This window comes from Lucilia sericata, unplaced genomic scaffold (genome assembly GCF_015586225.1).
Source record: "Lucilia sericata isolate MDLA Ls3-8-SP2 unplaced genomic scaffold, ASM1558622v1 Contig001061F_arrow, whole genome shotgun sequence".
NCBI lineage: Eukaryota > Metazoa > Arthropoda > Insecta > Diptera > Calliphoridae > Lucilia > Lucilia sericata.
This window is the reverse complement of record NW_023995038.1, coordinates 41,107-58,109: the sequence shown is the minus strand read 5'-3', so window position 1 is coordinate 58,109 and position 17,003 is coordinate 41,107. Positions and strand designations below refer to the sequence as shown.

The following is a 17,003-nucleotide window of genomic DNA, read 5'->3' as shown; positions in this document are numbered from 1 at the left end:
ATATTTTTTACCGTTACAATGAATATATTTCAGACTTACCAGGTAAACTTATTGAGTTCTCTAAAAGCGGTGGGCTGGGCGCTACCAGAAAATTTCGTTGTGCAATACCCTTTTGCAGATATTGGCATTCTTGCAATGGTCCTTGAAATTGAGTCTTAGATCCTTCAGATGCTCTTCTCACGGGGCTATATCGACCTAAGCAAATATAAATAAAAAATAATCACAACGTCTTTTCTATGGACAGCAAATGATGTATGTTATTAGTATCCATGAGAGACGGACATGTAAATATTTAAGTAATTAACATGAGTTTTTTTTTCAATAAAAATAAACAAAAAAGCTAAATACAACAATTTAAAAACATACATTAATTGAGCAAAGAAAGAACTTACCAACTTCTTGAACAGGTGGCAATTTGCAAGCTTTGCCATAAATTCGTCTACTAGGGTAATTAACTGCAGAAGGGGCAGAAGATGCCGAAGCTAATGATAAAGATGGCGGATTACACATTGGAGAAGACCCCACTGTAGGGTACGGAGAACTAATTGATGAAGAATTATAATAAGTACCGCCTACATAAGAATGACCACCAGAGGACTTTGGGGGTGACTGACTTAAACTAACAGATGTATTACTCTGTAATTTTAGCGCTGGCGGCAAATAATTTCGATTCATACGTGATTCAACTTCACGTATAAGTTCAGGACTTATAACTTAATTAAGTTCAATATGGAATTATTAGGTTTGACCCAATGAATCAGCGTTAATATTAGCAGCATTATTGGTTTTGTTTAGTTCAGCCATCAGTTATATTATTTTTACACATGTATATTTTTAAATAAAATCATTGTAAATAAAAAAAATAAAATAAAAACAAATTAATAAAAACAAATTAATAAAAATAAAATAAAAAAAAAAACAAAAAACATACATAGGTTTATATAAAGCAAAAAATAAAATTTAATTATAATAGAAAATTAGTAAATTTAAATTCTAAGGCCCATTATTACAACTTGGCAATAACGAAAAGTAGGATTTAATAATACAGATAACTCGTATACATATAATAACGATAAACAAATTATCGGTATTATAAAATCGTAAATTTATTTATTCGCAAGTTGTAATAATGGGCCTTAATAAAATTTTATTGGAATTTAAATTTAATTTAAAAACAAAATAAATTTAGAACTTGGAAAAAAGAAGACAATAATATTTAGAACGAATGCAAACAGAACCACTTCAGATTCTTAAACAACTACCTAGTGATGTCGCCATTACTTCTGAAACCCGTTCCTCGGATCATTGTTTTGGTTCTAAAATAATTTTGAAGAGTTTTGTTCTTTAAAACAACTTCGAAACAACTTCTTGGAATCAGTTTAAAAAAATTTCAAAAATTAAATAGTTCAAAATAATTTTTATCGAAATAGAAAACGCATTCATATGAATATTTGTACATACAACTGAATTATACGATTCCTTAGATCTAGTTCCGAAGGTGACAATTTCGAACAAAATCCATTGGTTTCAACGCCAAAGTAGAACGAGTACCGGCTATAATCATGCATTCTAGATCTAGTTATGGACCCAGAAAAAAAAGTGTGGAAAAAGATGTAGTATTTTCATCACAACTAGTAACCCGAAGTGCTTCAAATTCGGGTGAAAAACCTATGAATTTTACATTAGCGTGTCATTGGAGGGATGTTGTTCATTATTGACAACTATGAATTGGATCTAATCTTATTTATAGAAGCAGTAAAAATACGATAATTGGAAGTCAAAAATAAACCACATTCTTAAAACACAGTCTTATGTAAATTTCATTGGGTTTTCACCAAAATTTGAAGTACATACTTCGAATATGTTGTTTCTAGTGACTTTTTTACATCATTTCCTCATTTTTAACTGGGTTTTTGCATGTGAGGAAATTTTTGGTTTATAAAAGCGAAAAATATATAATCGCATTTTTAGATGTGATTAAGATGTCGTTTGTAAAGCATGACATCAGTTATTTTTTGCTGGGGAACTAATAAAATTTTTGCTTGGCGTTGACTAAAATTACATTAGCAAAATAGTTTTTACACAACACAAACAAAATATACATAAATACTCTTAGAAACGTAGTTTTTATTTACTCAACATTTTGCAATGCAAACTGACAGTTCAAAAATTAAAAAAAAAAAAAATAAAATAAAAAACAATAAAAAAACAAATGGAAACGAAAAAAGCAATAAAAATGATTAAATTTAACAAAAAATGGACTAAGAACGACAAAAATAATTCTAATTTGTCTTCTAGAAGCACCGGAGATAGAGGTAAGAACGGATTTAAAGCAAAAACCAGTGTATTTTGTGTTTTGGAATCGGAGTTTACAATTGCATAAACACCATTGGAAAAATACACCAGATCATGAATTGGGCTATGTTATTTTATTGGAGTATGTACAGTGTCTCTCATAAGTATTCGAATTTAGGTAAACTATGAAAAAAAAACAAATTTAATAATATATTTTGTGTGGAAAATAAATAAATTAATTTGTTATATTGTCTACATAGTCCTTAGTTTTAATATCACGCCCCTTAAAACTTGAAAACTTTACATTTACTTAAATTAGTTGTGCTTTTTTTAAAAAAAGTCCATGAAACTACTTCACAAAAGTATGCGAATTTTTCCTGTATTTCATATTTGATCATATTATACGATACACAAATTCTAGAATCGCATCGTTTTATGCTTAATATTGTTTTAAGGGGTAACTATCAACCGCATGGATATATTTTTGACCCATTTGGTCCACAATTTTGGGGGATTTGTACCCTCTTTTCATGTAATATCATTAAAATTGCGATTTTTGGCTATATTTGTAATGTTTTCACCCTTTTTCCAGAGATAAAACCAAAATTTAATATTGGAATTTAATAGAACCCATAGGGTGTCTAAAAATAATATTTTTTGTTATAAGGATGTAGTTTTGGTGTCTTTTTTCAGTTTCTAATTGAATAATCTGGATCATAAGTCCCTTTTCGTACCTCTAGGAACGATATTTTCCGACAAAGTTGTTTAGTGTATATTCATGTACATATTGGCACTAATATATTTAAAATTTTCAATATATTATAGCGGTATACAACCCCAAAACATGTCTTAACAAAACGTCATCCTATATAGTAGATTTCAGTTTTTACTACTCGTAACTTTCACGCTTATGTTGCCCCTTACAATAACACTGTAAGTCCAAAATTTTGGTTTTAATTTGATCATAGTAAATAATATTTAAACACATATCAACATTTTTGAGTTAGATCATAATGATATCGTGCCATGCAGCATGGAGGCCATTGATATATAAAAATAATGATTTTACTATTTTGTATGGTGTTTTTTAGAGGCATGTTTTGGAGATGTACACTTCCACAACACATTGAAAACTTAAAATGTATAAAAGCTGATATCTAAAAGAATATATACCAGAAAACTTTCCCCGAAAATAGTTGATCCTAGTATTATAAAAATGGACTTAAGTTCCAATATATTGAATTAGCGAAAGAAGAATGATCCGAATAATTTATCTTGGAACGTTTAAATACAGATTCTTGTAACAAAAAATATTATTTTTAGATACCCCAAGGCGTCTTTTAAGTCCCAATATCAAATTTTTGTTTTATCTCTGGAAATAAGGAGAAAAATTTACAATTATGGCCAAAAATCGCCATTTTAATGATATTACTTGAAAAAATGTACAAATTCCCCAAAATTGTGGACCAAATGGGCCAAAAATATATCCTTTCCGTGGATAGTAACCCCTTAAAACAATATTACGCATAAAAACCATTCGATTCTAAAATTTGTGTTGCGTATAATATGATCAAATATGAAATACAGGAAAAATTCGTATACTTTTGAGAGGCAATTTCATGAACTTTTTTTTTAAAATCGACAATTAATTTAAGTCAATGCAAATTTTTCAAGTTTTAAAAAGCGTGATATCAAACATAAGGACCATCTAGACAATATAACAAATTAATTTATTTATTTTGCACACAAAATATATTATTAAATTTGGTTTCTTTTTATAGTTTACCCAAATTCGAATAATTATGAGAGACACTGTATGTACATATGTAAATTCAATGCTGAACAACAACAGACACAGACATTTCGAAAAGGACACGGGTCACTTTTTGATGTCATTTCATTTATTGGAGTGTTTTATATATTCCCTGTGAAAATCAGATGTTTTCAAGTACAACCATTTTTAAGCCATTGAAAAATTAAGTTTGTATGAAAAAATATCTCAATAATATCTTATCTGCTGTTGTACTTATGGCTATAATATTACATTATGGTAGAGTTGTTGCGAATGCCAATTTAGCGAAAGCGAATAAATGTTATTTTTTGCGAATGTTGCGAATAGTAGTTCAAGATAATTTGAAGAGAAATTTAAAATAATGAAATTACATAATATATTTTGATAAAAAATTGAAAAATTAAAAAAAATTTTAAATTGTCCAAAAGTATATACATATAATTGCCTATAACTTTGAAATTCCTTTAAGTACAGGATAATTTTTGATTTCGTTTTAAAGACTTTAAAATCGTATTTTATTTCCAAACGGTTAAGGGTCAATCTTCATAGTATATTGTTCAATGCCAAATATATCAGATAGCCCCGTATTAAAAATTATAAAGGGACATGAAGGCTCGTTTAGTTCAGGAATTATTAACCAAAACGTAATTTAAAGCAAGTTTTTTTTATATAAAATCGTATGAAAAATTAAACAAACAGAAAAAATCAAAGTGGAATCAATTTCAATTTATATGGAAAATGCCCTGTATTTCTTAAACTGCAGCTTTACCGAAAATTTACTTTGTTGCCACCCTGTTAAAATACAAGGTGAAATACGTGGTGTTAAATGAAAGTACTTCGATTATAAAGCTTCGATGTTAAAGCTTCACAAATCTGCAAATATGGACCGATTTGGCTGAAGTTGAATTTTTTTTATAGTAGAGTAGAGTATTATAAAACTTAATGGTAGTACTAAGTTATAATGGAAAAATTGTTTTAGTTTAATTGTTTAACTTTTGTCCACTACTATATTTAAATTATATCTATTAAACCCTTAAATTTAATTAGTACTGCAATATGGATCTAGCTTTACTGTATTGTATAGATTACGAGAAGTTTATGATCAGTTAAATTTGATCTCATTTATAGTTGCTGGAAACTTTAAAATAATTATTGAAGAGTTCACTTCTAACACGCTGTTTTCCACCTTTATTTTAATATTGTGATGACAAAAGATACTTTCAGTAAGGCCTGATCCTCCTCAATAATTTGTTTGTACATTTCATTTAAATCGGATCAGTGGTTTATAAGATACAATGTAATTTACCATATAAATTAAAATTGTTACTAATGTGTATTTATACCCTACACCACTTTAGTGGGGAGGGTATATTGGATTTGTGCTGATGTTTGTAACATACAAAAATATTCATCCTAGACCCACCTTAAAGTATACCAATCGGCTTAGAATCGTTTTCTGAGTCGATTAAGCTATGTCCGTCCGTCCGTCTGGCTGGCTGGCTGTCCATGCACGCTTTTTTGGCCCAAGGACGAAGCCTATTGAAAATGGTTAAAATCGGTCCATTATTTCACCTAGCCCCCATAGAACAGAACCCCCCGAAAAGGGCTTCTGAGCTCATAATTATGTTAAATATACAGATATATCGATAAAATACGGCACAACTAAGATCGGGCCCCATTTGACCCTAGCTCCCATACAAAGTCCCCTTCAGAAAATTACTTGAATGTCCCAAATTAACTTATAAACACAAATATCGTGATGAAATTCAGCTCAATAAAATATTATGTAAATATAAATATATTCACAAAATTTTATCGGGCTTGGTCCATATTTGCCCCTAGCCCCCATATAAAGCCCAAATAAAATATTATGTAAATATAAATATATTCACAAAATTTTATCGGGCTTGGTCCATATTTGCCCCTAGCCCCCATATAAAGCCTCTTTCAGAAAATTAGCTTTTCATCCATAAATTGCTTAAATGTATCGGATCAAGGGAATATTGAAGATAAATGCTTTATTATGAAAAATAAATCACATTTAATATTCATAACTAGTGTAGGGTATCATATGGTCGGCCACGCCCGACTATACTTTCTTACTTGTTTTATACTTTGTTTAATTTTTCATACGATAATAATAACTCTTGAACAAGAATGATAAACTCAAGATTACGCCTTGTGCGTGACTTACCGTTAGATGACGTAGTTGTTCCCTTTAGAAGGTTTCCAAATATGTTTCATGTGTAGTAATTACAATTTCTTGAAAAAATCTAATGTGTATTATAATGGTTGGTAACCCTGCAATTTAATTTACTTTGACAGTTTAGAAAAAAATATTACATCGGTTCTTGAAAAATATAACAAATTTCGCCTTAAATTTACTCAAATAAAACATTAAAAAATATAAAACGATAAAGAAGTGTAGTGAAGTGCGGTAAAAAGGTTCCAGGACAAAAACGAAACCAACATTTGGAGGAAAAAACATAAACATGGAGTGAACAGTGGACAAATGTAATCAAAATGTATATTCAAAAAACGAGTGAGAAATTTTACATTGAGCCTTTTTTATGTATATTTTTTTTACTTTTTAGTACATATTTAAAATATTGTTAAATATTTTTCTTAAAAGAAATTGTAATAAAAAAATAAATTTTTGAAAATAATGGTTACTATCCATTAATTTTTAGATAAAAATAATAAATTGTTCCACTGTTATATTTATAGCTGAAAATTATTAACCAATAGGAACAAAGATTGTGTGACGTCAGAGCTGCTATATGCGCAGAAAGTTTTAATTGTGTTCGCTTGACTACGTAATCTTTAGTTTATCATTCTTTACCCTTGAACTACACTAGTCTCCATCGAAAAGTTTTCACTAGAATGTACCACATAAATATTATGAACTGCGTTCATTGACTAAAGTTATTAATATTTAAAAATAAGTTAAATATATGTTCAAAGTTTAAAATTTAAACATAATCTAGAAGCCAAAGAATATATAAAGAAATTGGGGCTTGTCAGTTGGTAACTAAAGGAGTTGTCATTCGTTACCTAACTCTAAGAATGTATTGGTAGAATTTTTGTATAAGTATTGTAGCTCCAACCATTTTCACCACTGATTTCAAACCTACATAGTTGCATAAAAACGTACTTAAAATTTTTAGGAAAAATATAAAACATTTATATTTATACTTTCACATATTTTTTAATCTTTTTATTGCACATTTAATCTGTAAACATTTAATAAATACATTTTTCAATTTGTTTATTCTCATATTTGCAAAATACTATGTTTATTTTAATATTATTTCCCATTTTCAATACTCAAATTTACAACTTCGTTTTTTCTAGTTTTATTTAAATTCCTAAAAAATTATTGTCAAAAAATTTAAAAAAATATATATTTTTCGTTTATAAAAAATAAAACTATTTCGGGCTATTAAACGGTGTAAAAATGCGCAAAAAAAATTAAAAAATGTGTTGTGTGTGTAAGGAAATGCGCAAGAAGTGAAATTATCTTCACATTTTCGCGAAAAAGTTTTGAAGTATTGTGAGAGAGTCGGATTTTCACCAATGTGTTGAATTCACACAAAACTCGTCTGTGTGGAGAGGGATATGTTATTGTTGTAAAACAATGTCATAGTCCAATTTCTTATTATTCTTTGCTAGAAGCCAAAGAATATAAAGAAATTGGGGCTTGTCAGTTGGTACGTAAAGGAGTTGTCATTCGGTACCTAACTCTAAGTATGTATTGGTAGAATTTTTGTATTAGTATTGGAGCTCCAACCACTTTCACCACACTTTCCAAACATGCAGACTTGCATAAAATCGTACATAAAGATTTTAGGAAAAATAAATAACATTTAAATTTCTACATTCGCAGATTTTTTACTTTATTTTGCCCACATCTAATCAGTAAACAATTAAAAAATATATTTTTCGCACTTAAAATCTCTTTTTATGCAAAAAAATTAGTTTATTTTAAATAATTTTTTCATTTTCAATACCAAAATATACAACTTTGTTTTGTCAATTTTAATTTCAACACACAAAAATTAATTGTCAAAAAAATTAAAAAAATATTTTTTTAGTTTGTGAAAAATAAAAATATTTCGGATTGTTAAATGCGATAAAATTGTGTAAAAAATTAAAAAATAGTTATGTGTTTGTGAAAAAACGTCGTTCAAGTCCTATTATCCCGGTATTTTCGCGAAAAAGTTTTGAAGTATTGTGATGTTTAATGTTTAAAATTTTCTATATTTGTTGATGTTTTTTATTTCATATTTTGTTTTCCAATAGCACTGAAAAGCACCAAGAAATGAAACTGTGACGTTTTTTTACAACAGTAACGTTACGCTCTTCTCACCGACGAGTACTGTGCAACTCCAACACACATGTAAGAATGCCACTCTCTCTTAAAACTTCAAAACTTTGTCGCGAAAATTCGCTTATAGCACTTTAAAGTAATTTTTATCACAAAGTTATATTTTATTATTTTTTTGCACAATTTAAATACATTTAATAGCCCGAAAAGAATCTATTTTTTACAAACACAGAAAAAACTGAAAAACGATTTCAATTACCAAAACCTCGTTTTCAATTATTTTATGTTTTGAAGTTCAACCTATAACAAAAATTGTATATTCAATTACTACTTATAATTGATTTCGTACACAAAATTTTTATTTTTTTCTATTTTTGTTGTTGTTAAATACGTATTTGATTATACATTTTTATGAATCAAATACAAAATGAATTGAACCCTTTTAAAATTTTTGATTAATCGTTTAATTGAAAATTTTTTAAAATTAATTTTTTCTGTGAACGAAAAAACAATTTCATACATCTTATGAACTTTTAATATTCTGAATGAAAATGGTTTGGAAAAAAAGGTCATGTTCGATTCATACAATTTATTACAAAATTCATTCTAGTTATGTATTATTTTTTTCTGTGCATGTATTTGTATAATTTTTGCCCTATTTGACATTGAACTATACACTATGAAAATTGACCTTTAACCTTTTGGAAGTAAAATGTTCTATTTATACGATTTAAAGACAATATCTTTGGCTTATGAAATAATATAATAATATGAAATCAAAAATTATGTTAGACTTTAAGTAGTTTCAGAGTTATTGACAATTATGTGTATGTACTTTTAGGAGATGTTAACATATTTTTCAATTTTCAAATCGCGATATTTTTACATTGGAATGAGTTTCCAATGTGTGGAAACTTCACACACATTCTTCAATCTTCAATGAAGAAATTAAGTGGCAAGTTTGAGCTATATAATATCTGACCATTGCTGCCCGTTGCTTAACTTCCGAGATGTAAAACATCACTTCCATATCTGAACATATCTGGACAAGGAAAATTCAATGGTATCATTTGTATATGATACCTTTCGTCCATCATCATTCAACCCAGCACACTTCTCATTCATTCGACACATTCATAAGAGAAAAACATATACGACACACTTATTCTAGATGAACGGGTGGGTGAGGCCCGCATACCCCACATTCATCCCGTACCATATACAATTAACACCAACTCATTTCCAACGCTTAGTCCCACAGTCACTCCTCTGTGGGGGGTTTTAAAGAGGCTATAAAATTAAAAAAATTTGTATCATAATGGGCGATATCTCGAAACCCATTGGGTGGATTTAAATATTTTGAAGGATTTGTGTTCGGCATGCAAAATACATAATAGATTTTAAAACAATTATTAGGAAAAGATAGAAAGTTTTGCATGCAGTAATTGTTATTTTTTAGATTGAAAAATTTCAAAATGCTATAAAAATTCCAAAAATATATTTTGGTTTTTGAAATTTACATCACGTATGCGGGATTGTTCGCTGTATATTTCTCCATCAAAATCTATTTTTATGAAAATGGAAAAACTTTATCTCAAAACATGTGTATGTACGATATCTTTGTTTTTTTTTTTACAAAAATAAATATTACGAAAATTACTTGTGTTTTTATCTGTCAACTTCTATGTTTAACTATTTTAGACCCATAGAATTTTTTATACCAAACATATATTCATCTCCTTGAAAAGTTTGTATTAAAGGACTCATTCCCTTTTCGAAATGACAGGTTCAATAGCTTTCATTGAACTTAAACAAAAATATGTTTTGAAATTTTGGAAATCAAACGAATAAGTTTTATTACACCCTGTAACAATTAAAAAAAGCTTTCACACATAGAAAAGTTGAATGCATGTGAAACTAGAGTCAATTTAGAGCAATTCTGCATACTCCGATTTTTACAATCAGCTCTTGTATCCTTATAAAAGGACTTCAAAGTTTAAAGGACTTACAATTTCAAACGAATATTTTAAATATTTATATGTACTGTATGGTACTAACATTAGTATCAAATGAAAGTTGGGAATCTGTAGACACTATCTACATTATTTATTTACAAAAAATCGAAAAATAAATTAAATTTAAAAATGCTCTCATTTTGAAAACAAAAATGTTTAACTACTTTTTTGTAACAAATTTTCTTTAAGCTTCCATATCTTTTTAAATCCTGATGGATTTAAATTTTTCTTTTTTACATTCAAAACCGGTCTAATTTGTTCGTTATAAGCGCAGTTCGTAATAAGACGGGTGAAGTTTTTTATGCGAACAGAAAAAACCAAATTGCTCTTTTACTAAATTTGTATTGAAGTTTATTCAAACAAATTTCTATTAAAATAAAACTAAATTAAAAAATGTTCTGGCTAAAACTGCCAGTTCTGACAAAGAGAAAGTATTTTTAATTTATTTTTTCTTTTTAAAGAACACATACATACAGTGAATCAATTAAGTAATTTGCCTATGTAAAATTTTATAAATTTTAAGAAAAAGCTTTATCTGAACAATTATTTATAGCAAATTGGTTTGTAGTATTTTTTAAAGAATATCTTATATTATAATTTTCTACCATAAAAAGTAAAATCGTGATATTAATTGACGAGATTTTTGATAAAATGTGAACGTATTGTTAATCTTTAAGGTCAATAATGTATTTTGCTTTTTTAGGTTTTTTGTTCATTTTTTTAATATTGCTGCATTATTTTATAAAATTTAATATTTTTATTACTCCTATATATTAGAATAACATTTTTTAGATATTTTAGTAGTGGAACAACTAAGTTTGGACATTTCTTAACCGATTTATTATCCTATATACCTATAAGAATTTTTCAATATTTGACTTTACATGAAATCTATCGTTTCTTTGATTTAATTTCGAAAATAATTAGTAATTTTGAATTGGATACATGATATATTAGGAAATCAATGGATTTGGACATAGAAAAAAATTTTAGTGGGGTATAAATCTATAGATTAGAACAAAAATAATCTGGGTTTTTGGTCATTTTGTATTGATAAACAAAAACTACATTACGGAAACCCCATCTATTTGGGGAGTACTGTGTGAATTTTATTTAGAATTGTATAATATTGATTCTTATTCAATAAAGCTAACACTAAGTACCATCCTAGCCACTCTAAGTATGGGGATATCACCGTATACCACTATAGAACTATTACATGCTAGAATTTTGATATTCTACCTCATATTTTGAATGCATTATTTTATGAATAAAATACAGTAGGCGTAGTTGGATAGTTATTCTTGATTTGGGTTCTAACTAAATATAAGTGTATGTATTAGCTCAAAAGTATTGCTTTTGTGGATCTTAGGTGGTGAGAACCGCCTCTATTTGTAAATATCTAAATTAAGTATTTTTCCCGTACCACACGATAGTTCACCTTATATTGTTTCCAAGCAACCTAAGGTCTGTTTAGAGGTCTAAATTTAAACATACTGTTCTTTTAAGTTCGTACATATATGGACTTTGGAGAAGATAAATGAGGACTCCAATGGTTTTTGCTGGATACAAGTCGTTTTCCTTTGGCAGTTAAAGATTTTGAAAGACAACTCAGTGCGTTTTTTAAATAATTCTTTGTGTTATTTCATTAATTTCTATATTTTATATTTTTTAATGGTTGATTAAACATCTCATATTTGAATTTCATTGATTTATACTTGTTCTAAAAAACATTTTTAACGCAAATAACTACACAGTTTCACACAATAAGGATATGATTTTTAAAAATTACAATTGAAAAATACTTAACACGTGTTCTTTTTAACAATAAATTCCAAAAAGCAATTAAAAAATAATTTGAAACCCCCAACGAAATTAACTGGAAATTTCAACATGCAAAATACTTCATTGACGAGCAAATTCTGACGAAAAATAATAAAATGCAACAACAAATGCACCAAAATTTTTACTTTAATGTTTTTTTCTTGGTTTTCCCATTCTACACAATCTCTATTTTCAATTGGAAAACATAAATTTACTTTTTACCTTTTTTTTTGAATTTTATTTATGAACAAAAAACAAAATTCTCTTAAAAAAATGTAGGCAAAAAACTTAGTTGATTCACTGTATTTTACATTAAAAACCTATGAATTTTACATTAGCGTGTCATTGGACAAATGACTAAATCTAATCTTATTTTTAGAAGCAGTATAAATTCGACATTTCGATGTCATAAATAAACCACATTCTTTCAATGACACGCTTACGTAATTTTCATCGGTTTTTCACCAAAATTTGATGTACTTCGAATATGTTATTTGTAGTGACTATTCGCGCCTCTTTCATCACTTTTAACTTGTTTTTCATTTGTAAGGAAATATCTGGTTTATAAAAGCGAAAAATATGTAATCCCATTTTTTAATGTGATTAAGATGTCATTTGTAAAGTATGATATCAATTATTTTTTTGTAGTCTTAAAGTAAATGAGCGATATGTGTTATGGTATGTGAACAAATATAACCAATGGTGGATATTTCTAAAAAGTATGAAAGAAATCGTTAATTGCGAAAAATATCATTTTATTTTTTGGACTTGTTAACTTCACCAGTCTTATTGCGAACTTCGCGTATAACGAACAAATTTTAATAGTAACCCGATTATAAACGAATTTGACTGTATATGTATATAAATTTTTAGGCATATGAGATTAATGTTAAAACTTGCTGCATGGTTTTGAGAAATGCATGTAGTACATTAATATGCATGTACATATGTATGTACATACATTTAATTTTATTTAGATCAACAGATACATAAGAAGTTTGTTAAATTGGATTGAGTTTAGGCAATTACAAGTTATTGTTTAAAAAATAAATGACTGTGTTGAAATGTGATATGTACACTGAAAATAATCCATGTCTAACATATAAAAATGTCTCATAAATTCTACGAAATGTTTTGATATTTCTTTAATATTTTACTTTCAAATGGTTTTCGTCAAATAAAAAAAATTTCTTAATATCTACGAAAAAATATGTTAATTTGTATGCATATAGAAGTGTGCGAAGATATATATTCCTATTTAATTATACAGTTAAATATATATGTATGTACATATGTATGCTTTTAGAAATCTATATATATTGACTGACTGATTCATCATCGCACAGCCCAAACGGCTGAACCTAGAATCATGAAATTTTGACAGTAGGTGTATTTTTGGTTAAGTAGATCCACTAAGGAGAGATTTTTGGAAATTTGTACATTTACCCCTAAAAGAAAAAAACTGGTAAAACTGGGTTTCTTAATTATTTTACACAATATTAATGATATTAAATGTACCTGTATCTACTCTTAAAATGATCAAATGGGTGTCTGGTACTTTTTTGAAATTCGTAATTTTGAGGGTTAAAAATGTGTAACAAAGGTGATTTTGGTACCTTTTTTGGCCCTTTATAACTTTTTAACTAATAAACATAATACAATTTTTGTAAATATTTTGGATATATCTTCCAAAATTATGAGACACCTATTTCGCACTTTTTTAAAATTCAGTCCTTTTTGGGTGTAAAGGGAGAATTGCATTTGGTATTGGTACTTTTTTCAGCACATTAAGAAAACTTTTTTGAGTTATTGACGTATACCTATTAAATTACGTAATAACTTTGTAATATTTATTGAAACAAAATATTTGCTATTTCACTGGGGAAAAGTACCAAAATGGGAAAAAAGGAAATTTTAATTTATTCAATTCAAACTAAATGAGCCAATTTTTAAAAAATTTAAAAAAATAGTTAATTTACTCACACAAAATAAGCTATTGGTATATTATTTTGGAATTCGGGTACTAAGGTCTATATAGGACTAAATTCTGGTAAATTGTTTGGTACTTTTTGTAATTTTCATTTCTTCAAATAGTACCTTTTGGATTCTCTATAATGGGGAACCGAAACACATGACATGTGAAATATGTGGAAGCTAAACGATTAAACTAAAAATACACGTTCCTTACTGAATGCGAATTTATTCACGTGATAAATTTCGATAATATTGAATATAAAAACAGAAAAATTAAAAAAAACGTTTAATCAATTAAAATTGTCTATAAAAGTAATACAAATTTTGTATGTATATATCTATTTAATTTGGGTTAGGGTAGCGAAGCACCCGGGGTATGCTAGTTATAGATATTTACGTTTAAAACACAGTTAAAAATGGGCGTTTTTAAACAGAAATTAACAGTAAGCTAAATTTCTTTACCACTGATATCAAACCGAATTTGCTGAAATTGTGCAGAACTTAGATTCGAAAATTAAATAATCACTAAATCATAAACATTAAATTAAATTTTTGAAAATTCGAACTGCACTTGATGAAAATATAATATTATGTCCAATTATTCGAAATTAAGTTTGAAAATTTGAAAAAAATTTTATACTCTTAAAATATTTTCTGAATCATAATTACTAAAAAAATGCAACAAAACGGACAATGCAGAACTTAGATTCGAAAATTAAATAATCACTAAATCATAAACATTAAATTAAATTTTTGAAAATTCGAACTGCACTTGATGAAAATATAATATTATGTCCAATTATTCGAAATTAAGTTTGAAAATTTGAAAAAAAATTTATACTCTTAAAATATTTTCTGAATCATAATTACTAAAAAAATTCAACAAAACGGACAATGTTTATTGATGTTAGGATATAATACTTGTAAGAAAATGGCGTTTTTATAACAATAAAATATTTCATTTTATTTAGGCCTCTTCTGTAAAATTTAAAAAAAAGTGTTGAAACGCCCTTTTTGCATTTTAGGTGACGGTATATTTTTGAAAAGGGATATCTATGTCTAATGATTAATTAACAGTTTTTATTTTTTCCCTACACTGAAAATAATCCATGCCTAATATATACGAAAAATGTCGTACATTGTACGAATCTTCCGTTGTTTCGCATTTCGAAATATTTTATTAATATGAACGAAATATTTTAGTATAATGCAAGATAATCTTAGAAAAATTAATTTACATAAATTGTAAAATTTGAATAAATGTGGTAAAATTTACGAAATATTATTTTATGCAAACAGTTTTGTTCATTTTAAATTAATTTTTCTAATTTTAATTAACAATTTATCATCCACACGAGTTTTTCCTTTTTATGAAAATAGTTCGTGAATTACATTATACCTTTTCTTAAATTTTATAAAAAATGTAGTAGTTTTATTTAATAATAATATAATTATGCTTAATTTCGCTTGTAAAAAAAATTTAATAACATTACATTTAGGGCTTCCTTAACCCATTTTTATCTTTATTTAACAATATTCAATAACCTAGCCTATTGGCCATAAGCGGGTACAAATTTTTACTTAACAATGGTTCTTTCAAGACAAAATTATATATGTAATTATAAAAAAATTCAAAGAACTGAATTATTTAAAAAGATAATAAACTATATAAAATTACTATAGGACAATTAAATTGTACTGCATTAATGAATTTTACCAGATTTTTTATTGACAATTTATTTCAGAATTAAAAAATTACGGATCGAAATTTACCCTCATAATTCATTTCTAACATTCTATTTTAATTTTTTTTTCGAAAAACTCTTGGAAGAATTTTCAATACTTTTGTGACAAGAACATGTTGTTAGAGTGTTGTGACCAATAAAAATTTTTTCTATAAAAAATAACTAAAATTCTAAATATTACACTTTTACTTCCTAATTTAAAATTTGACGTCCTAGATTTGTTTCAATATATTTTTGGACTAAGATGGCAAAAAAAGAACCCACATAGATTTTATGTCATGTACAAAATCGTTGTAAACTAGTGTAATTCTATAAAAACTCACAAAACCACTTATTTCCGGAAAAATAATAAGGGCTTATATTTGGATCAACTCGAACAAAAATAACCATTTTTTTAGTAGAATTTTAAGTACTTTAATCGATGTGCTCTTTCTGGTAACTTTGTAATTAGTGATTTTGCTCGGTTTTAGTTAAACATGTAATTTTGTTAAAAACATACATTTTTTAGTTAAATATTTCGTTACGTCAAAACATATTTAGGTAGGAATATTTATCTTCACAATGAGACATGAATTATTTAGAGTGCATTTTCTATCGACAATTTCTAAATCTATAAAGTTGACTCACCGGGAGGTCTTTCTGTTACAGTAAGTAAACCTGTACGCCTCGTACGCATTCCACCACCTACACACCCAGTATTTTGAGAAATAACTCCTGTTGGCGTCTGAGGTTTTAAATTTACCGATACGTGAGGCAAGTTCTGCTGTTCACCTGGGTGGCGGGACACGGAAAGATCTTCTGTACAACCAACGGTGTGGCGTTTAGTGCAACCACGTTTCTTCATATATCTGAAATGAAAATATTATTTAAATATAAGCATAAGCAAAAATAAGGAATATTCAGGAAATAATAATTGGGAAGTAATGCTTCTAATAATGGATAATTAGCGGGATTTGAATTAAAATTTTGTATATATTGAACACTTGTGTATATTATATTTATAATGTAAAATAGTTATAAGACTTTTATTT

At 27.3% G+C, this 17,003-nt stretch overlaps 1 protein-coding gene across 4 annotated transcripts in view; it reads right to left on the bottom strand.

Moving 5' to 3' along the window:
* LOC119609790 overlaps nt 1–17,003 on the bottom strand; it is a 62,761-nt gene that overhangs the window by 5,924 nt on the left and 39,834 nt on the right. For 3 of the 4 annotated variants that reach the window (XM_037964723.1, XM_037964724.1, XM_037964725.1), the window contains 3 exons: nt 16,600–16,820; nt 393–713; nt 40–195 (listed from right to left, as the gene is read on the bottom strand). In XM_037964723.1, the coding sequence (XP_037820651.1) occupies nt 40–195; nt 393–713; nt 16,600–16,820 (698 nt within the window). The remainder of the gene's footprint in view (nt 1–39; nt 196–392; nt 714–16,599; nt 16,821–17,003) is intronic. The other variant, XM_037964726.1, reaches the window with a different exon arrangement.